Source organism: Belonocnema kinseyi, chromosome 3 (genome assembly GCF_010883055.1).
Source record: "Belonocnema kinseyi isolate 2016_QV_RU_SX_M_011 chromosome 3, B_treatae_v1, whole genome shotgun sequence".
Lineage (NCBI taxonomy): Eukaryota > Metazoa > Arthropoda > Insecta > Hymenoptera > Cynipidae > Belonocnema > Belonocnema kinseyi.
The window spans coordinates 118600840-118624765 of record NC_046659.1 but is presented as its reverse complement, the minus strand read 5'-3'; the positions used below and the strand labels follow the sequence as shown (position 1 = coordinate 118624765).

The following is a 23926-nucleotide window of genomic DNA, read 5'->3' as shown; positions in this document are numbered from 1 at the left end:
AGCTAAATCCTCGACCTACTAATAAAGCTTTTAACTGTGACGATTAATATTCAAATGCCAGAAATATAATCTTGTAACATCTTTTACAAAAAAAAAAATCTTTTTTAAACGGGTTGCATAATTTATAATTGATTACGCTTAATAGTTGTTTAAAGTACCTCTTATAGAAATTCTCTGAATTTTACAATATTTTCTCCAAATTCCTGACTTTTTCCTGATTTCCAGGCTTTCCCTGACCTACGGCCATCCTGAATGATAATTATTTTTCAACTTCCATTGACACTAGATTTTCCTGTTCTAGATATCCTTAATATTAATCACCTCTGGGTGATGAAGAACCTAGTGAAACTAAAACTATGCAGCAATATAATCGAGAAAATAGAGAATCTCGAAGAACTTGTCAATTTAAAAGAGTTGGATTTATCCTTCAATCGAATAAGTGTCATGGAAAATTTGAATCACCTTCTAAACTTGGAGATTCTTTTATTATATGGAAATAAAATTGAAGAGGTTGAAGGAATAGATGACCTGGCAAAGCTTCAGATCCTGAGCCTTGGGAAAAACGTAATAAAAACGCAAGATCACGTAGGTTTCTTTTAATACTTTCTCCCATACTTTCCCTCATCTACTTGACTTCTCCGATCTTCTCCAAATTTTTCCTTCTCTACTTACCCCTCTCCTCACTTTTCCAGCTAACACTCCTCTTCTTTCACTTTCCTTTCTTAGTTCACACTTCCCCTGCCCCACTTAACCACACTACCCTAATAGCCCTCCCTTTAGTTCCCCTACTTCCCTAATCCTCATTTTCTCTAGTTTCCGTTCCCTCATTTTTCATATTTCCCTTTAATCATCTTCCATCACTCCTTCTCATCTTATCTTTCCTAATTTCCCCTACTTCACCTTCCCACACTTTCCATACCATCCCTTCCGCATTTCCTACCACCTCCCCTACTTCCCTCCCCCTCACTTTCCTCCACTTCCCCTACTTTGCTCTCCTTACTTCCCACCATTACCCTACTTTTTTCAATTTTCCTATCACGTCTCCTCTCCTAATTTGCCCTTACATATCCTACCCCTTAATTTCTTCTCAGTTTGTTTCCCTTCACTTCTCACCATTTTGCCTACTTCCATTCCTTCTTTTCCGACCCCTATTTCACTTCCTCTATTTTTTCTTACCTTACTTTCAATATTTCCGTCGCTTTCAATACTTCCCTCTCCTTATTTTCCACCGCTTCCCATACTCCGATTTCTTGATTTTTTTCACTATCCCTGCCCTAACTTTCCATTACTTACATTGCCCCCTTCTTTCCTCTCACTTCCTCTATTCACTATTCCTCATTTGCCCACTACCGTGCATAAATTACTTTATTTGTTCATCAATTTTGATTTTGATTTTAAACAAATAAGTTAAATTGAACCAAAAAATATAAATTTTCAGTAAAATATTTAACCCTTAACTAGTAATATGGGTGAAAAGTACCCGAAAAATTTTTGAGCCCTAATTATCGGTACTAAATTCGAGAAAATGGACCACGAGTGTCGATTTTTACTAATAAATGAGATCACTAAGTAAAGGTAAAGCGGGTTAGTATGCAGTGGCAAACGTCAGCATACGTTGAGCACCCGCTCAAAGTAGACCTTGTAAAACTGTGGGGTATTTATTACCCGTTGTGCCGTCAGTGAGAAAAAAAGTGATTTTCAACAAAAATTTGTGCCGTTGATATTAGTAATTTTCATTCAATTTCCAACGTAAGTTTATCATCTAAAGTGAAATAATTCTTTTGTTTTTTTCATTATTTTGCACGCTTACAATCGAATAAATGCACGTAAAAAAATGCACATCTACAATGCAACTTGCAATTACGTGCAATCGCCCGATGTGCCATGAGCATCGCGCACGCCGTTGCCGCGACTGTGTAGGTTTGGAGGAGTAATCACAACTTTGAAAAATGTTTTTTATGTTACTTTTACCATAAATCGAGTTTTCATTTTGCAAAATAAATACCTGTTTTGAAGCATCAATAATGCAGGAATTTTGTTCTTAAAGTGTAGTATCTCTTAAAGTGTAGTATGAATTTTTAATTTAAGAAACTCACTTTTTGTCATTTTTTCAAACATTTTTTTAACTAACTTAAATTAAACTAATGACTATAAAACCGATTCCATTTTAAAAAACACATCTTAGACTACATTGCATAATTTTGTTGTGCAAAAATATGTTTGAATACGTGGGGTCCAAAACACCCGTTGTGCAATTTACGTTATAAAAAGGAATTTGCCAGTTAAGGGTTAAATCCTCAACTAAATAAGGTTTATTTTGAACCAAAAATTTGCATATTTAAATAAAAAAGATTAAATTTCTACCAAATGAGATGAATTTTCCAGATAATAAAAAAATGTCGAAAAGATTTTTTATTTTCAACCAAGAAAGATTTTTCAGTCAATAAAGAAAAGAAAATGTCATATTAAAAGTTGATATTTCAAATAAAAAATATGAGCTTTCTACAAAACAGTAAAAGTTTCAAATAAATAGTTGAATTTTCAAAAAGAAAGTTCATTTTTTTATCAGAAAGATAAATATTTAACAAAATAAATACATTTTTAGCCGAATCGTTGAATTTTCAACCAAAAAGATTAGTTTTATACTTAAAAAAAAGGCTTTTCAATAAATTACACAAATTTTCAACAACATAGTTGAACTTTTAAGATAATCAAAATCAATTTTTAACCATAAATAAAATAGTTTTGTACTAAAAAAAATTAACATTCAACGAAAAAAAAACTATTTTTTTAATAGTTGAAGTTTCTACCACATAATTGACTTTTCTATTAAATTGTTGACTTTTCCAGATAACAATACGAGTTTTGTACAAAATAGATTAATTTTTTATCCAAAAATGTGAATTTTGAAAAAAAATTCAATCACTGTTAAATTTTCAGTAAAAAAATTTATTTTTAACACCCGAAAAACGAATTTTTAACCTAACAAGGTGTGTTTTCATCGAAAAATGGAAAACACACTTTCAATAAATTAGATAAATTGTCAACCAAATAGTTGAATTAAAAAAAAAAATTTAACCAAAAATGAAATAGTTAAATTTTTATTATAGAAAACTAATTTTCAACAAAAAATCTAATTTAAAAAAAAAATAGTTGAAATATTGACTAAATTGTTGAATTTTTCAGCCAATGAGGCGGGTTTTGTGCAAAATAGTTGCATTTTAAAATAAAAATATGAATTTTTAACAAGAAAATTCATGTTTAACCAAACGTTTTAATTTCTCTTCTATGCTGTTAAATTTGCAGTTACAAAAATTAATTTTTAACAACCAAAAAATAAACTGTCGACCTAAAAAGGTGTATTTGCAACTAAAATTAAAATAGTTGATATTTCAACTAAATAAGACTTAAATTTTAAATTACGAAAAGTTGAATTTATCAACTAAGCATTAGAATTTTTAATAAAAAAAGTTAATTTTCAACCAAACATTTGAATTTTTTAACCAAATTTTAAAATTTTCAGTTAAAAAGATTCATTTTTAATAACCAAAAAATGAATTGTCAACCTGAAAAGGTGGATTTTCAACGGAAAATAGAATATTTGATATTTCAACTAAATAAGACCTAAATTTCAAATTAGGAAAATTTAATGTCAATTTTTTTAAACGCTTTTAAACGCTTTTCAATAAAACAGCTTTATTTTTAATTCATAGTAATAACTTTCTGCAGAAAACTAATTTTGAAACAAAATTCTAAAAGAATAGTTATATTTTCGACAAAAGAGAAGAATTTTCAACTAAATGATAAATTTTGAACTAAAAATTTATTTTTTAATCAATAATTTTCACCACGTTCCCATCATTCCCTGCCCTTGTCCCCCTTCCCTTACTTCCTTTTCCTCATTTCTATAAAAAAAAAGAAAGAATTTTCAAGATAACAGTTTAATTTTTCACCAAACCGTATGAGTTTTCAACAAAAAATAGTTGAAATTTTTAAAAATAATTAAATTTTCAATTTGATATTTGAATTTTTAACCAAAAAAGATGAATTCTGGACAAAAACGATAGTAGATTATTCGACCAAAAAGAATCAACTCTCGAATAAAAATAGTCGAATTTTCTGACTAGTTTCTATTAATTTAGCTTGCATTTAATCAAAAAACAAGAATAAGAGGAAGTTTCTTGAAATCATGGGAAAGAAATGCATTTTTTTTAATTGGAAAAAAGGGGAATAGGAAAAAGAGATTAAAGTATCAAATTTAATACAATTTTCATCAATAGCTTACTATTGATATCTTACATAAATTAATAAACATTTTCTTCATGTTTTAGACAAAGTCTGAAATTTGATGGATTAAAGTGACTAAAGTGGCATTTTCCTAAAAAACTGCCTATATAGAGTGACTTCTTCCTTAAAAAGTCACTAGTTAAGTGACTGGGTGCCAGTCACGTATAAAATAAATATTAATCTAAAAAAATAAACTACCATTTTTACAAATTTAAAATACTTTAGGTGATGTATTTACGCAAGTTTAAAAACTTGCGAAGTTTCAATATGGAAGGAAATCCTTGTACAGAAGAGGAAGGCTACTTGGATTATTTAATTGCTTATATTCCCCAAATCGTATATTTACAGTACAAGATGATAACTGAAGAGCAGCGAAAAAATTCTGCAGAAAAATATTAGTAATTATACTTAAAAGTATGAGATTTATCAAATAAATTGAGTATTTAATTAATTTCCATTTTCAGTCGAGCGATAAGTAATCTAGAGGAAAAAGAAGCCAAGGAAAAAGAAATAATGGATGCGAAGAAGGCTTTTGAAGATCATGTTGCTCAAGTTTCGATTTCCTATGTAGAATATTTGGATGGTGATCACTTATTTGATCAAATGTTCGAAAGCGATAAAGGTGAGTCTTTTTTTGAACACGAAAAAATTTTTTATTCAGCTGAAGAATTTATAATAATTTTTTAATAATTTGGATACATACGAAATAGAGGGAAGAGCTTTGATGAGTTTAAATGAAGAGACTGAAGAAGCTTATGAACAATACAAAAGAACTTTCTCAGAACAGTGTCACGAGTTGTTCGAATTGGGATTAAAGGAACAAGAACGTAGAACGGAAGAAATTCGCCTTTATGAAGAAACAGTCAACAAAGGAAAGGAAGATGCTCAGAAAGAAGCCCAATTGTAAGTAATAAATTCCAAAAAATTAGACAAATTAGGCACCGTGCGCCTACAAAAAAAGATTTCATAGCCTATTAAGGCTCTAAACCCCCCCTCCATACCTTCCGTCCCTTACACCCCCTAAATTCCCCTCTCCTTCTATACTTCTTCTCTCCATTCATCTGTTTTCCTTTATCCTCACTTTCGAAGCCAATACTCTTCTTTCCCTAATTCCCCAAACCACATTTCCCCTGATTTTTCTCTAAGTTGACCTTTACATCCACTTTTTCCACTTTCACAACTCTTACTTCCCCTCAACTTATTTTTCTTAAATTCCCTCCTGTCACTTCCTCCCACTCATTTTTCTCTCACTCAACTACCCCTCACTTCTTCTACTTCCTCGCTTATCCCATAACTTCTTCTGCTTGTTCTTTCATCATTTCCCCTTATTTCTCCTACTTTCACCTTTTATGAATTTTCCTTACTTCAGCCCCTTCCCCTCTCCTCGTTCCCCATACTACCATACCTTAATTTACTCTCTCTTCGCGAACCTCTTTCTTATACAGTTTCCTTTCTCCTTGCTTCCCAGCAAACATTTCCCTTACTCTACTTTCCCACAAGAAATTTCCCGTACTTTCCAACCACTCATTTTTCTAACTTCCGTCTCAAGCCACTTCTTTTACTTCCCCTGTCCTCATTTATTCTATCCATTCTATTATTCTTTCCCCCTCCTTCCATAATTCCTCTCCGCCAACACTCATTTCTCCTACTTCCCATCCGCTTATCTTCCATACTTCCTCTCAAATCATTTTCCCGCACCTCCTTTATATTTTCTCTTCGACTGTCCCTCCCTTCATTCCTTCTCGCATCTCTTACTTTTTCTCCAATCTATTCCCCTCCTCTTATTTCCTCTATTTTTTTCGTAAATTTGCGTCCTCTTCTTTGCGTTACTTTTCCTCTTATAACTTCGCCTCACTTCGACAACTACCTCGCCTACCCTTCTTTCTCCTTACTCTCACTACATCGTCTACCCTTCTGCCCCCCTTACTCTCCCTATTTCGTCTACCCTTATTTTCTCTTACTCCCCCTACTTCGTCTACCCTTATTTCCCCTTACTCCTCTACTTAGCTTACCCTCATTTCTCTTCACTCCTTCACTTCGTTTATCCTCATTTTGCGTCACTCTCACACTTCCCGTTCCCTTATTTCTCCTCACTACTACACACTCAGGATACTTCTTACCCCTTAATTTCCCCTACTTCACATACCATAATTTAACCTACTTTACTTACCTACACTTATCGTGCTTATCCCTCCCCTTATATCTTTTCACTTCAACTGCTTCCCCTCCCCTCCTTTATTATAAGATCTCTTCACCCTCTCTACTTATCCCACCCAACCCTGACCTCCCCTCACCCCTTCATCCCGTACTTCCAATCCCCTACATTTCACCACTTTATTTCCTATAATTTCCCCGCTTTGCCCCTACTTTGTCTACCCTTCATCCCTTCACATCCCCTACTTCCTATTGCCTTATTCCCCCCACATTACCTACCCACATTCTTCCTACTTATCCTTCCCCTAATATCTTCTCACTTCACTTACTTCCTCTCCAATCATTTATAATCACTTTCCCTCACCTTTTTTCCAGTTCTTCATTCATTTTCTCTCACCTCCATACATCCCATGCCCTAAATTTTCGTACATTACATCCCTTTATTTTCCCTTAATTCCCCTGCTTTCTCTCCTCTCATTTCCTCTACTTTCGCTCGCTCCCTTTTCAGTCCTTCCCCTACCCTGATTTCCGCTGATACCCCGCACCTACCCTACTTTCTGCTACCTCCCCCTTTTTCTTATTTCACTAACTTCTCTCCCCTCATATATTATCACTTCCTCTGCCTTTATTACCCTTTATTCCCCTACTTTCCGTCCCTTCACTTCCCCTACTTCCCACCCCCTCATTTCCGGTAGTTTTCCTCCTATTATTTCCTCTAATTATTCCTACCCTTACTTCTCCTCAATTTACCTAGTAACCATCCCTTATTTCTTACCTCTTCCTCTACCCTAATTTTCCCAAATTCCTGCAACTTCCCCTCACCACCCTTTTCCTATTCTTGCTCATCCCTTATTTCCCCTAATTTTCACCAAACACATTTCCACTTACTCCCACCGACCAAAACTATAAGGGTTTCTGCCCGGGCTTAGGAAACCCTAAAAAGTAATCGCAAATTTTCAAAAATTACCTATATTTATCAATAATAATCTACTATAATAATATTTTTTAATGACTTAGCTTTAAGATTTTAATTAAGGAATACGTTAATTTTAAACAAAGTCTGGAATTGCTTAATTTTCAACGCTTGAAGATTGAATTAATTATTTTATAAAGCTTTCAGATGGAAATCATATCATTTTAAACGTTTTAAAAATGATTAAACTTTAAAGGTTCACAATTTTCTAGTTTTTCAATTTTATGCAGTTTACAGAAATCTCATTTTTAAATCAAAGTAAATTTTCTAGATAAGAATAATTTGTATTATCTTTAAAACTTTTATAATTTTCTTATTTTTAAATTAAACCGGCGTGGAAAATTTGCGAATCGATATCGTTTGCTCTTTTACTTTTTAGACCATTATACAAAAAAAAAATTACAAAAAAGGTGCATTTTTGAGAAAAGTAATTGTTTTTTTGAGGTATTAACTTTTAGATATATTTAAAATTAACTTTAATTACCGACTAAACTTATTTTTATTTCTTTAAAAATGTTTTATCATGAAAGTTAACATTTTTTATGTTTGTTACCAACCGGGACCACCGTCGGCCACCGCACAGCCACCAATACAATTGTCCGCCGCACGACCATTAATAAGGCGGGGGAGGGGGGGGGGGCCTGGCAGATAAACACGAATTTTGATCGCGTTCATTTTCTGATGGTTATTGTAATAATTAATTTAAAAACCGATTTAGGCTGATGGATAAAGTCATGGAGAGAAAGACAGAAATCTTTTCTCAAGTTTCGAGTTTAATGGAAGCTATTGAAGACAGCGACGCCCCGGATTTACAGGAGAAAATATTGCAAGCAAAGAATCTTTCTGAAGAATTTGAAGATCTAATTTCCAAAACCTGGACGAAATTGATGCACAAAGAAATAACCTTGCATGAACAACTTGAGGCAATATCATAAATCATTACAAAATAAATTAGAATTATATACTCCATTTTTATAAATTATCTGATTAATGAATTTAAAAATTTTTAATTAATACTGATCTGGATGTTAAAACGATTACTTCGAAAAAATAATGTTTGAAAAATAAGAAAATTTATATTTTTTCCCCAAGCACTGGACTTTGAACCAGAACGATGAATCTCCAATTAAATAAATAAATTTTAAATCAAATAGTTGAATTTGTAATCAAATAGTTGAATTTTCAACTAAAACGATCAATTTTAAACCAAAAATGAAAGTTATATTTTCAAATAAAAAATTAATTTTCACACCAAAAATTTGACTAACAAAATAGGTAAATTTGTAAACAAAAAAGTAATGTTCAATAGATTAAAATAAATTTTTAGCAAAATAGTTCAATTAAAAAAAAAGTTATAGGATTAAAAAGATGATTCATCAACCAAAAAATGCCAAAAACTTGAATTTTCAATCAAACAAATTAATGTTCAACCAAAAAGTTAAATTTTCAACCCATACAATTTATTTAGTACCAACACAGATGAATTTTTAACAACATACGTGAATTTTCATTAAAATACTTAAATGTCTAAACAAAGAAATGCATTTTTTAAAACTAAAATTCGGAATATTTTTTTTCGGAATATTCTCAGCTATAAATATTAAATTTCAACAACATTCGTACATTTTCAGTTTAAAAAAAACGTTTTCAACAAAGAAAAAAAAGAATTTTCAAACTAGTAGTTCTATCTTTTGTCCAAGCATGGTATTTTCAACCAGAACGATGAATCTTCAATCAAATAAATCAATTTTGAACAAAATAGTTGCATGTTCAATCAAAAAGATGAATTTGCAACCATAAAGATTAATTTTTTACCAAAAATACGAGTTTTAAATTCAAAAAGATCAATTTTCAACCAAAAATGGAATATTTCTATTTTAAAATGAAATTTTTTTCAACAAAATAGATACATTATTAACCAAAAAGGTAATTTTCAACATAATACACACTTTCTCAACTAAAAAAGATAATTTCCCAATCAAAAATATATTAGTTAAATTTTTAAAAGAAGAAATTAATTTTCAATCAATTAAAAACGAATTTCTGACAAATTAAAAATGAATTTTTAGAGAAATAGTTCAATTTTCAACCAAAACCTTTTAACAAAAAATTTCAATTTTTAACGAAAAAGATGAATTTGCAAACAAGAAAATAAATTTTTACTAACAATACGAATTTTCAATTTGAAAAGATCAATTTTTAACCAAAAATGGAATAGTTATATTTTTAAATCAAAAATTTTTTCAACAAAATAGTTACATTATTAACCAAAAGGTAATTTTCAACGTAATACAAACTTTCTCAACTAAAAAAGATGATTTTACAATTGAAAATATATTAGTTACATTTTTAGAAGAAGAAATTAATTTTGAACCAATTAAAAACGAATTTCTAACAACTTAAAAATATATTTTTAGCGAAACAGTTCAATTTTCAACTAAAAAAAAAAGGTTTTTAAGTTAAAATGATCATTCATCAACCAAAAAATACCAAACTCCTGAATTTTCAACCAAATGAATTAATGTTCGAGCAAAAAGTTACATTTTCGTTCAATAAGATACATTTTTTAACTAAAATGAGAAATACATAAAAAATTTAAAGAATTTTCAACCATAAAGATTAATTTTTAACAAAACTCATAAATTCTTAGTCAAACAAAATTAATTTTCAAAAAAAAACATCGAAGAATTTTTATAAAAATAAATCAATTTTGAACAAAATATTTGAATTTTCAACCAAAAAGATGATTTTTTAAACCTAAAGAATATATTTCCAACGAAAATACGAATTTTCAATTAAAAGTGATCAATTTTTAACCAAAAATTGAATAGTTATATTTTCAGTTAAAAAGTTAATTAAAAAAAATTCTTTCAGCAAAATAATAAAATTTTTAATTAAATAAGTTAATTTTCAGCATTATACATACATTTTTACCTGAAAAATAAACATTTTTAAACCAAAATATATTAGCTAGATAAAATTGCAATAAAATAAATCAATTTGGAACAAAATAGTTGAATTTTCAACCAAAAAGATTAATTTTTTACAAAAAATACGAGTTTTTAATTTAAAAATATCAATTTTCAACCAAAAATGGAATTTTTATATTTTCAAATGGAATTTTTTCAACAAATTAGTTAAATTATTAACCAAAAAGGTAATTTTCAAAAAAATTGTTAAATTTCTAAACAAGAAATACATTTTTGAACTAAAGTAAGAAATACATTAAAAAATAAAAGAATTTTTAACAAATCTTATAAATTTTCAGTCAAGTAAAATTACTTTAAAAAAAACAATGAAGAATTTTTAATAAAATTAATCAATTTTGTACAAAATATTTGAATTTTCAACCAGAAAGATGATTTTTTAACCATAAAGAATATATTTCCACCGAAAATACAAATTTTCAATTAAAAATGATCAATTTTTAACCAAAAATTCAATAGTTATATTTTCAGTTAAAAAGTTAATTTAAAAAAATTCTTTTAGTAAAATATTAAATTTTTTAAGAAAAAAAGTTAATTTTCAGCATAATACATGCATTTTTAACTAAAAAATAAAAATTTTCAAACAAAAATATATTAGCTAGATAAAATCTCAATAAAACAAATCAATTTGGAACAAAATAGTTGAATTTTCAGCCAAAAAGATTCATTTTTTACAAAAAATACGAGTTTTTAATTTAAAAATATCAATTTTCAGCCAAAAAATGGAATTTTTATATTTTCAAATGAAATTTTTTTTCAACAAAATAGTTCAATTTTCAACAAAAAAAAAAGGTTTTTGTGTTACAAAGATCATTCATAAACCAAAAAAATGCCAAAGACTTGAATTTTCAACCAAATAAATTAATGTTCAACTTAAAAGTTAAATTTTCGTTCAATGATATTAATTTATTAGAAAAACAAATAAATTTTTAACAACATACGTGAATTTTCAAAAAAATTGTTAAATTTCTAAACAAAGAAATACATTTTTAAACTAAAATGAGAAATACATAAAAAAATAAAATAATTTTCAAACCAAAAATAGAATAGTAGAATTTTTAGTTACAAAATTAATTTTCAACTAATTAAAAACGAATTTTCAACAAAATAGTTAAATTTCCAAACAACAAAAAATAAAAGGTTTTTGAATTTAAATGATGTATCATAATATCATAATAGTTGAATTTTCAAACCGAGAATATGAGTTTTCTATAAAAAAGACGAATTTTTAACCAAAAAGGTGGTTTTTAACAAAATCGTTAAATTTTTAATAAAATAATAAAATTGTATGTTTATTCACTAAGCATTTAAATATTAGTAAAATATTACTAAATATTAGTAAAATTAATCAAACTTACGTTCGCGGAATTTTATACTTTATTTTCAAAATTGCGCTAGATAAAGAAAAAATAACCGCGCGTGTGTTTCTTTTCTATTTTATAAAATTCTGAATGTTTTTTTATTTATAGGATATCAATGAAGTTTTCAAAATTAATATGTCAGACTTGGTCAGCTCATTTTTTGAAGCAGCACAAGGACATTTTTCAGCGATGAGAAACGCTGAAACAGAATATAACGATAATTTGACCCTGATGGTCACAAACTTTATGAATAATTTTGGTGATGAAGCAGATGTACCGCCAGAATTTCAGGAAATCTGTGGGTCTAAAGATATCTTAACCAACAATTTTGGTGCCTCGCACGAAATGCATTTGCAAGTATGTCCTGCTTTAATTTATTTTTTTATTAATCAATTTAGAGAATATTCAGAACTTATAGAAAAATTTGGTAAAATAGGTGATCGATGGAAGAGAAGATCGAATGATTGGCCGACTTAAAAGCTGGCTAGAGGCTCTGACTGAAGAGCAAATTGAGTAAGTTGAAAATTAAAATTTTGGGGCCGTCCATAAATTGCGTTACCAATTTTGGAAATAATAATAGGGGAATAGATTCTTTAGATAAAATCTAATAAGTTATAAATAAGATTTCAATTTTCAAGAGTTTCAAGAAATATATTGCATTTTCAACGAAATATCTGATCAACCAGAAAATATTTTCTAGCAAATGAGATGAATTTTCAACCAAACAATTAACTAAAAAAAAGCAATTAAATTAACAATAAAATAGTTGAGCTTTCAATCAAAAAAGACAATATTTGTTTCGAAGAGAGTTGAATTTTCTACAAAAAAAATTTATTTGCAGCTAAGAAAGATGACTTTTCCACGAGAAAAGACAAATTTTTAACAAAACAGATGAATTCTCGACTAAAAAAGATGAGTATCAAAATAGTTGAATTGAAACCTAAAAATATGCATCTTTAACCAAATTTAATTTTCAACCAAGATAGATGGTTTTTTTTTTTAATCATAAAAGATTAATTTTCTACCAGAAAATGTATTTTAAACCAGTTGAAGCAAAAAGTTAAATTTTTGTCCAAAAAGTTTAATTTTATAGCAAAACAGATGAATTTTTAACAACATACGTGAATTTAAAAAAAAATGGTTAAATTTCTAAACAAAGAAATATATTTTTGAACTAAAATGAGAAATACATAAAAAATTAAAAGAATTTTCAACCATAAGGATTAATTTCTAACAAAAATCATAAATTCTCAGTCAAACAAAAATAAAATTTTCAAAAAAACAACGAAGAATTTTTATAAAAATAAATCAATTTTGAACAAAATATTTGAATTTTCAACCAGAAAGATGATACACTTTTAACTGAAAAAGAAACATTTTTAAACAAAAATATATTAGCTAGATAAAATTTCAATAAAATAAATCAATTTGGAATAAAATAGTTGAATTTTCAGCCAAAAAGATTAATTTTTTACAAAAAATACGAGTTTTTAATTTAAAAATATCAATTTGCAACCAAAAATGGAATTTTTATATTTTCAAATGAAAATTGTTTTCAACAAAATAGTTACATTATTAACCAAAAAAGGTAATTTTCAACAAAATTGTTAAAATTGTTAAAATTGTTAATTTAAAAAAAAATTGTTAAATTTCTAAACAAGAAATACATTTTTGAACTAAAATGAGAAATACATAAAAAATAAAATAATTTTTAACAAATCTCATAAATTTTCAGTCAAATAAAATTAATTTTCAAAAAAACAATGAAGAATTTTTAATAAAATTAATTTTCTACCAGAAAACGTATTTTAAACCAGTTGAATTAAAAAAAAAGAAAACAAATTCTTAACAATATCGTTATTTTTCCAAGATTGAAATATTTTTCGAACCAAAAAGGCTTTCTTCGTAATAGTTGAATTTTCAACCAAGAAAATTTAATTTTCTACCAAAGCATGGAATAGTTAAATTTTCTACTAGAAAATATGCATTTTCAACAAAAAAAAAGTTCAGTTTCAATTAAACAGTTTAATTTATATACAAATAGTTTTCTACTAAAATTCATAATTAAAAAAAAATGAAATAGTTGAATTTTAATTTAAAAAAAAAAAAATTTTAACCAAAACGAATTTTCAATACCAAATACGAATGTTTAAAAAAATAATAAGTTTTTTAACCATACAAAATTTTTCAGCCATGAATGAAAAATATTTCAACCAAATAGTTAAATATTCAAGTCAAATGGAAAAATTTTCAACAAAACATTTAAGTTATAAACTAAAAAAAAAACAATTTAATTAAATTTTTGAATTTTCAAAAATATAAGTTTTTGAATTTTCAAGTCAAACAAGAAAATTTTCGACAATAGGATTGAAATTTTAACCCTATAATACCAATTTTGTACAAAAAAGTTGAATTTTCAACCCAAAAATATGAATTAAAAAAAATCTAATTTTCAATTAGAAAATTTTTGACTGTTCAACAAAATAATCAAATTTTCCATTTAATTTTCAACGAGATAGTTTAATTTTGTACCAAATTATTTAACGAAAGAGTTATTCTTTAAACAAATAGTCTATTTTTGTAATAAATAGTTAAAATTTTTTTAAATCTGTTAAATTTTCAGTGCCAAAAGTTGAATTTTATACCAAATAATCCAATTTTTCAGTTAATTTTTACCAAATAATTAAATTTTTTACCCAACTGCTGAAATTTCAAGCTAAACAGACGAATTTTCGACTAAAATACTGACATTTCAACCTAAAAATAAGAATTTTCAACAAAAGAGTCAAATTTTCTATAATAAATAATATATAATAATAAATATAATACCAAATAGTTAAATTTTTTATCAAACTGTTGAATTTTCAATTTAAAAATACAAATTTTCTACAAAAAAGTAATTTTCAACCATATAGTTAAATTAAAAAAAAAAAAACAGTTGAATTTTAAACGACAAAAAACCTTTTTATTAAATTGTTACGTGTCTAACACAATTATCAAATTTTCCAGTTAATTTTTGACTAAATAGTTTAGTTTTATAAGAAATTATTTAATTTGGAAGCTAAACAGACGAAATTTCCACAAGAGAAATTATATTTCAATCCGAAAATACGATTTTGGCACCAGACAGTTGAATTTTCAACCTAAAAATATGAATTTAAAAAAAAAGTGTAATCTTCAATCAAACAGTTACATTTTTAACTAAAAAAACCTTAATTAAATTGTTGAATTACCAACAAAATAATTCAATTTTCCAGTTAATTTTGAACAAAATATTTTAATTTTTTTACCAAATTGTTGAAATTGCAAGTAAAATTGACGAATTTTCGACTAAAAAATTGATATTTGAACCCAAATATATATATATTTTCAACAAAAGAGTTATTCTTCACTAAAATAATTTATTTTTGTACTCAACTGTCAAATTTTTAAGTCAAAAGGAAAATTGTCTACAAAACAGTTGAATTTTCAACGAAAGGAAAGACTTTTAAATTAAATTGTTAAACTAAACAAAAAATTTAAATCAGTAGAATATCTATCAGATAAAATTTATAATAATTAATATAATTCCAAATAGTTAAATAAAAAAACCAGTTACATTTAAAACTAAAAAAAGACTTTTTAAATTATATTCAAGAAAATAATAAATTTTTTCAGTTAAATTTCGACAAAATAGTTTAATTTTATACCAAATTATGGAATTTTTATCCGATCCGACGAATTATCGAACAAACAATTTATATAACAACCCGAAAATATGAATTTTGTACAAAAAAAAAAAATTTTCATGCCAAAAAATACGAATTTTGGACTAAAAAATTGATATTTAAACCCAAAAATATAAATTTTTAAGTCGAAAGGCAAATTTTATACGAATTGAATTTTCAATTAAAAAAAAAAAGAATTTTTAATTAAGTTGCTGAATGAAAAAAATAACATCAATATAATATCTATAATATATAATAGTAAATATAATACCAAATTGTTGAATTTTTAATCCAAAAAGTCAATTTTTCTACAATATAATAAAATTTTCAAATAATATTTGACCAGAGTTTAATTTTTTACAAAATTGTTGAAATTTCAAGCCAAAGAGACGAGTTTTCGACTACAAAATTGATATTTTAACCAAAAAATATAAACTTTCAACAACAGAGTTATCCTTCAACCAAATAGTTGATACTTGTACTAAATTGTCGAATTTTCAAATTAAACAAAAACTTTTTAACTAAATTGTTAAATTTAAAAAAATGAATTTAGTATAATGTTCATAATATATAATTATAAATGTAATACTAATTATTAATTAATTTTCAAATAAATAGTTAAATTTTGAACAAAAAAAAAACAACTTTTTAATTAAATTGTTGCATTTTCTAAAAAATATTCCAATTTTACAATTAATTTTTGACCAAATGGTTTAATATTTACCGAATTGTTGAAATTTCAGGTCAGAAGGGAAATTTTATACGAAACAGTTGAATTTTTAGCTAAAAAAAAAAAAAGAATTTTTAATTCAATTGCTTAATGAAATTTTCAGATAATATTTGACCAAATAGTTTAATTTTTTAATAAAATGTTGAATTTTCAAGCCAAACATACGAATTTTTGACTAAAAAATTGATATTTTAACCAAAAAATATAAACTTTCAACAAAAGAGTTATTTTTCAATCAAATAGTTTATCTCCTTACTAAATAGTTAAATTTTCAACTAAAAAAGGCTTTTTAATTAAATTGTTTAATTAAACAAATAGTTTACTTTTGTACTAAATTGTCGAATTTTCAAGCGAAAAGGAAAATTTTCTACAAAACAGTTACATTTTCAAGCTAAAAAACTAACTTTCTGCAAAATTATTGAGTTTTCAGCCCCAAAAATCGAATTTTCAAAAAATTAATTGTCAAAAAAACAGATAAATTTTTAACAAAAAAAAAAAGACTTTTTGATTAAATTCTTAAATTTTTTTGCAAAATAATCTAATTTTACAATTAATTTTTGACCAGTTTAATTTTCAACTAAAAAAACAACAATATTTAATTACATTGTTAAATTTTTTTAAATAACATTATTATAATAATTATCTATAACATATAATAGTAAATATTATACCAAATAGATAATTTTTTACCAAATTCTTGAAATTTCAATCCAAAAAGGCAAATTTTCTACAATATAATCAAATTTCCAGATAATATTTGACTAAAATTTTGAATTAAAAAAGGATTAATTATTGAATATTTAGCAATGTTTGAATTTTTATTTAAGACAAGTAAATGGAAACCAAATATTTAAGAGTAAAGAATCTTTAACCGAATTGTTTAACATAGAAATCCTGGAATCGTTCAAATTTCAAAGAGCCTTTGAACTTTGAACGTTACAATTTTAATTTTTGTATTTGAAAAATGCTTAATTTGTAAGTGAAATTTTCTAATTTTGATATTTAATTTAGTAATTTTAAGAGATATTTATGAGTTTTAAAAAGATTAGAAATTATTATGCAAATTTTAGAAAGTTTTCTTAAAATCTTCTAGAATCTTTTCTTAAAATCTTCTATAATCTTTTTTTAAAATCTTCTAGAATCTTTTCTTAAAATCTTCTATAATCTTTTTTGAAACTTTTATTGAAATTTTTGTAAAACTTCTTAAATATTAACTTAAAAAATGTTTCATAGTGAAAAGTTATTTTTGAATTTCCTATGAATGTTAAGAAAATGTTTTTATTCTTTTGAAGCATTTCACAATTCTTGAAAAGAATCTAATTTTTTGGTTTAAAATCTGCGAAAATCTACATTTTGTTTTATATTAGGCTATCATTTCAAGTTTTACATTAAGTTTGAATCTTTTCAAAACTTCTACATATCTCTTAAAATTACTCAAATTGCGCCTACAAATAATAAATGTTCAATTGTAATTTATCCATCCAAACTGTAAAGAATTTTTCTAAAATTTGCAGGATTTCCTGAAAATTGTAGAAAAAATTCAATTCATTTTGACAGATATTTAGAAGTTCTGAAACAATTTCCAAAATAACTAAAAATTTTAATCAAATTTAAATAAACTTCTAGATATCTCAAGATTTTGAAATAAAATTTTGAAGCTTTCCAGGGATGTTTAAACTATTAAAAAAAATGAATTTCTAATTTAAGAAGTGTTTAGTTAAAATTTTACAATATTTGATGTTTCTAGCTTAAAATTCCTTAAAATTATTTAATTTTGAAAATTATAAAAATCATTGATTAATTTCTTTAACTTAGAGCATTGAAAATGATAACGTGGATTTATATTTTTTTATATTGATAAATGTTAGTACCTTCAATTTTATACGCGTAAATTATAGAGCTTTTGAATACAAAATTTTTGAATTAAAAACTTTTAAATCTCAATTTTAAAAGTTCAAAATTTAACAGTTCCACTTTGAGTGCTTTCATTTGCAGCTCAGTTTTTATTACCTCAAGTGGAAAATTGTTTAGCTTTAGTATTCAATTTTAAAAATTTCATTGACCGTGAAAAATGTTTGCGAACCCGGAAAACCCGAGAAATGACCGAGAATTTATTTCGTCGATTAAAATGGCCACTCTGTATAATATAAAATAGTTAAATTTTTTACCAAACTGTAGAATTTTCAATCCAAGCCTAATTTTTTACAAAAAAGTCGAATTGTTAACAAAGAAAGTCAGTGTCATTCATATAGTTAAATTTTGAAAAAAGTTGAATTTCTAACTAAAAAAAAGCTTTTTTAATCAAATTGTTAAATTATCAACCCAAAATATTTAACGTAATTTATAAAGAGCCCCTGAAAGTCTAAATTTTTAGAATTAGTTTCTGCAAAACTATATATTTCAACAGGGAAGAAAGAAGGAGAAATCGGAATCAGGTATTGGAAATATCTCACTTTCTGGAATTTCAACGAGAAGAATTTAACAAATTACAAGAACGCCGTGAAGCACAGATAAATGAAGATGATGCGAATGTCCTTGCAGCTCTGGAAGATTGAAAAAGTATGAAATTTTCTTGAACTTTATAATAAAGATATATTTAAACTTACTTTATTGTAATAACAGCATTATTTAAAAATACCTCGTATAAAAGTAATGTTATAAAAATATTTCTGCGGCTAGGTCTAACAAATTTTAAAGTTTGAGTAACGATATTGAAAAATTTTTTATAAAAATTGAACACACTATCGCTACGAAAAATTAAATCTTTTTTTAGTAAAGATATTAGATACCTATTTTGGAAAGTTATTTCTTCTTGAGGGACTGAAGGTAGAGTTCGAGTCCTGCTTGGACTTTTGGTGACTTGACGAAATTGATAAATATTTCTGTATCTTTTTCCCGATTATTCTTCAGCCAGGTTAGAGCGTTGTTTCTCAATCCAAGTTTTGTTGCAGTTCTTCCACCACCTGTATAATAATAATTTGAAAAAATGACAGAGTTTGAATTCACTTCAGAGATAGAAAATATTTTCAATAGTGGACTAAATTTGGAAAATAGTAACAATATTGTTACATAACAGTCTTTAAACAATAAATTTATGTTTATATTTCTACAAAAACAAATTAATTTCCAAACCAAAAAAAAACAAAGGTTCAAAAAACTAGTTAATTTTGTAATCAAGCGAAATTTTTCAGAAGAGAAAGAAAAAAATGTCCACTAAATAACTGAACATTCAAGTCAAACGAACAATTTTTCAACAAAATAGTTGTATTATAAAATAAAAAAGACATTTAAATTAAACTGTGGAATTTTCAAAAAAAATGAAAGGTTCCATTTAATTTTAGCTCAAATAGATAAATTGTTTACCAAATTGTTCCATTTTCAAGACAAAGACGCATTTTCTAAAAAAAAGTTGCATCTTCAACTAAAAAAATGTTTTTTAACTAAATTGTTTCTTTTTAACAAAATAGCAATAAAAATAGTTCAATTTCAAAAATAAACAGTTGAATTTTAAACTAAAGAAAGACTTTTTTATCTAAATTATTGAATGTTCAACAAAGTAATTAAATTTTCCAGTTAATTTTTGACCAAATAGTTTATATTTCAACAAAAAAATATACATTTTTAACAAGAGTTATCCTTCAACTGATTTGTGTACTAAATTGTCGAATTTTCAAGATAAAAGGATATTAATTAAGTTGTTAACAGTTTTCAAACAATAAATTTATGTTTATAAATTATGCAGGCTTCGGATCGAGTAGACTTCCTTAAAAAAATCGGATAAGTTTCTGTTATTTCTACTAAAATAAATAAATTTCCAAACCAAAAAGACAAAGGTTCAAAAAAATAGTTAATTTTATAATCAAACCAAATTTTTCAGACAAGAAAGAAAAAAATGTCCACTCAATAACTAAATATTCAACTCAAAAGGACAATTTATCAACAATATAGTTGTATTCTAAAATAAAAAACACATTTAAATTAAACTGTTGAATTTTCAAAGAAAGAATAAAAGGTTCTATTTAATTTTCGTTCAAATAGTTAAATTGTTTGCCAAATTGTTGAATTTTCAAGGCAAAGGCTTATTTTCTAAAAAAAGTATCTTCAACTAAAAAAATTTTTTTTGTATAAATTGTTTGACAAAATAGTTTATATTTCAACAAAAAAGATTAATTTTTAACAAGAAAGTTAAAAGAAACATAAATTCAATAATAAACAAACAAACAAAATTTAAATTATTGAATTTTCTTTCTTTATTTTTTTCCTACAAAACAGTTGAATTTTTAATGCAAAAATATGAATTTTCAAAAATAAAGGTAATTGTCAACTATACAGTTAAATTTTGAACAAAACAGTGGAATTTGCAAATAAAAAAGGCTTTTCGACCAAAAACTGTGACTTTTGACCAATTTGATGAATTTTCAAGAAAAAGAAACGAATGTTTGACAAAAAACTGATATTTTAACCCGAAAATATGAATTTTTAAGAAAAAATTTAATCTTCAACTAAATAATTAATTTTTTACAAAATTGTTTAATTCTAAAGCCAGATATGACTGTTGGCGTTTCAACAAAATAATTAAATTTTTCAGTTAATTCGGCCAAATAATCTAATTTTCAAGTAAAAAACGAATTATCTACAAAGCAGATGAATTTTAAATAAAAAAAGATAATTGTCAACGGCAGTTAAATTTGCAATAAACAAACAATTTTTCCACAAAATAATCGAAATTTCATAACGAAATTATGATCTTTCTATAAAACACTTTAATTTTTAACCGGAAAATATGAATTTTTAACGAAAAAGTTAATCTTCAAACAAATCGTTTTTTTACCGATTTGTTTATTTTTTAAAGAAAAAAATGAATTTTCAACAAAATAGTTGAATGTTCAACCAAAAAAAAACTTTGAAATTCGATTGGTGAATTTTGAAACCAAACAGACAAATTTGCCACAAAACAATTGACATTTCGACAAAAATATGGTTTTTCCACAAAATACTTGAATTTTCAATTCAAAAATATCAATTTTCAAGAAAGCAGTTCATCTTCAACCAAATTGTTGAAATTTTTACCCGCATTGTTTAATTTTCTAGTCAAAAGAACGAATTTTATACAAAACAGTTTAATATTAAACAAAAGAGTTCATCTTTGATCAAATATTTGGTTTTTCACAAAATTTTTTAATTTTCAAGTTGAAAAGGCGAATTTTTTACAAAAAAGTTGAATTTTAAATCGAAAATATGAATTTTTTAACAAAACAGTTAAGTTTTCAAATAAAAAAGGATTTTTAATATAATTGTTGAATTTTCAACAAAATAACGAATTGTGCAGTTATTCCCAAATAGTTACATTGTTACTAGATTTTTTAGTTTTTAAGTCAAAATGATGAATTTTCGACAAAACAATTGATTATATTTTAACCCGAAAATATAAATTTTCTACAAAATACTTGGATTTTCAATTAAAAAATAGGAATTTATAACACAACAGTTAATGTTAAACTAAATAGTTAAATTTTTAAAACGAATTGTTTAATTTGCAAGTAAAAAATCAAATTTCTACAAAACAATTGAATTCTGAACAAAAAAGTTTATCTTCAACCAAATATTTGATTTCTTTACCAAATGTTGAATTTTCAAGTAAAAAAGATTAATATTTTACAAAATAGTTGATTTATTTAGCAAATGTTGAATTTTCAAGTAAAAGAAAAATGAATCTTCTACAAAACAGTTGAATTTTAAACGAAAAAGGTAATTGTCATGCAACGCTAAATTTTCAATAAAAACGTTAAATTTTCAACTAAAAAAAACGCTTTCCAACTAAATTGTTCAACTTTAAAACCAGAACAGACGAATTTTCAACAAAATAATTTATTTTTGAACACGAAAATGTTGTTTTTTTTACAAAACACTTGAATTTTTAACCCAAAAATATCAGTTTTTAGACAAACGGGTAATAGTCAACCATAGAGTTAGATTTTCAACAAAAGAAAACTGTGGAATTTTCAACTAAAAAAAAAGTTTTAAATTAAATTGTTGCATTTTCTACAAAACAATCAGATTTTTTAGTTAATTTTCGAGCAAATACTTTCATGTTTTATCAAAACGTTTAATTTTCAAACCAAACAGACGATTTTTTGACAAAAAAATTGATATTTAAACCAAAAAATATGAATTTAAACAAAATAGGTCATTGTCAACCACATAGCTAAACTTTCAACAAAAAAGTTAAGTTTTCAACTAAAGAAGACTTTTTACTTAAATTGATGAATTTTCAAAAATATAATCCAATTTTCCAGTTACGTTCCGACCGAGTAATTGAATTTTTTAGCAATTTGTTTTCAATAAAATAATAACATTTTCCAGTGATTGTTAGCAAACAGTTAATTTTTACCAAATTATTTAATTCTTACGTAAAAAAACGAATTTTCTACAAAAAAGTTAATGTTTCAAACCAAAAATAGCATTTTATCACAAAAAAAAAATTAAATTTTCAACCCGAAAATATAAATTTAAAATAATTGTCAACCATTTTGATAAATTTTTAACAAAGTTGTTTGCTTTTTTAACTAAAAAAAGGGTGTTTCATTAAAGTGTTCAATTTTCAACAACAAAATTTATTTGCAGTTATTTTTAGCAATTAGTTTATTCTTTACCGAATTGCTTACTTTGAAAGTAAAAAAAAAACGATTTTCTAAAAAACAGATCAATTTTTAAGCCAAAAAACGAATTTCCTACAAAACGATTGAATTTTCAACCAGAAAAATTGAATTTTCAACAAAAAGATATTTGTTAAACATGTAGTTAAATTTTCAACTAAAAAAAAAGACTTTTTAATTAACTTGTTGAATTTTCAACAAAATAATAAAATTTGTAGTTAGTTTTCGACCAAATAATTTAATTTTTTACCAAATTGGAGAATTTTCAAGCCAGAGACGAATTTTTGACAGAACAATTGATACTTCAAGCTGTAAAAATTAATTTCCTACAACAAAATAAATGTCAACATTATAGTTGAAAATTACAACAAAACATTTCAATTTTTAACTAAAAAAATACTTTTAAATTATACTCTTAAAGTTTCAAAAAAATAATGAAAATTTCCAGTTAATTTTCAAGCAAAAAGTTTAATTTTTTACAAAACTGTTAAATTTTCGACGCAAATCGAAGAATTTTTAACGAAAAAAATGATATTTCAACCCGAAAACATCAACTTTGTACAAAACAGTTGAATTTTTCATTTAAAAAATACTTTAAATTAAATTTTTGAATTTTCAACAAAATAATATAATTTTCCAGTTATTTTTCGACTAAATAGTTTAATTTCTAACCAAATTATTGACATTTTACGCCAAACAGACGAATTTTTCAATCAAGCAATTAATATTTCAACCTGAAAATATGAATTTTCAATCAGAAAGTTTATTGTCAAACATGTAGTTACTTTTTCAACAAAGCAATTAAACATTTAAATTGTTAATAAAATCATTGAATTTTCAACAACAAAAAAATCAAATTTCTTGTTCATTTCCACCAAATAGTTTAATTTTTTTACCAAGCTGTCGAATTTTCAAGCCAAACCGAAAATATTTTACAGAACAGTTGAATTTTCAAAAGAAAAAATTAATTTTCAAACAAACTTTCAAATTTATAAGTCAAACAGATGAATTTTCAACCAAAAAAAGGCTCTTTAATGATAAAATTGTTGAATTTTCAACAAAATAATTAAC

At 25.4% G+C, this 23926-nt stretch overlaps 2 protein-coding genes across 5 annotated transcripts in view; one reads left to right on the top strand and one right to left on the bottom strand.

The window, feature by feature from the left end:
* The window catches only part of LOC117169232 (dynein regulatory complex subunit 3-like), a 43125-nt gene that overhangs the window by 2479 nt on the left and 16720 nt on the right, over nucleotides 1–23926 (top strand). The window contains exons 2-9 of one of the 4 annotated variants that reach the window (XM_033355496.1): nucleotides 302–585; nucleotides 4513–4685; nucleotides 4752–4909; nucleotides 4998–5190; nucleotides 8133–8337; nucleotides 11871–12119; nucleotides 12199–12275; nucleotides 18607–18758. In XM_033355496.1, coding sequence (XP_033211387.1) covers nucleotides 302–585; nucleotides 4513–4685; nucleotides 4752–4909; nucleotides 4998–5190; nucleotides 8133–8337; nucleotides 11871–12119; nucleotides 12199–12275; nucleotides 18607–18754 — 1487 coding nt within the window. In that variant the 3' untranslated portion in view covers nucleotides 18755–18758. Of the gene's footprint in view, nucleotides 1–301; nucleotides 586–4512; nucleotides 4686–4751; nucleotides 4910–4997; nucleotides 5191–8132; nucleotides 8338–11870; nucleotides 12120–12198; nucleotides 12276–18606; nucleotides 18845–23926 lie in introns of those variants that run through there. The other 3 variants (XM_033355499.1, XM_033355497.1, XM_033355495.1) reach the window with 3 other exon arrangements.
* LOC117169234 (enoyl-CoA delta isomerase 1, mitochondrial-like) overlaps nucleotides 18889–23926 on the bottom strand; it is a 32164-nt gene continuing 27126 nt past the window's right edge. The window contains exon 6 of the mRNA XM_033355501.1: nucleotides 18889–19162. Coding sequence (XP_033211392.1) covers nucleotides 19002–19162 — 161 coding nt within the window. The 3' untranslated portion in view covers nucleotides 18889–19001. The remainder of the gene's footprint in view (nucleotides 19163–23926) is intronic.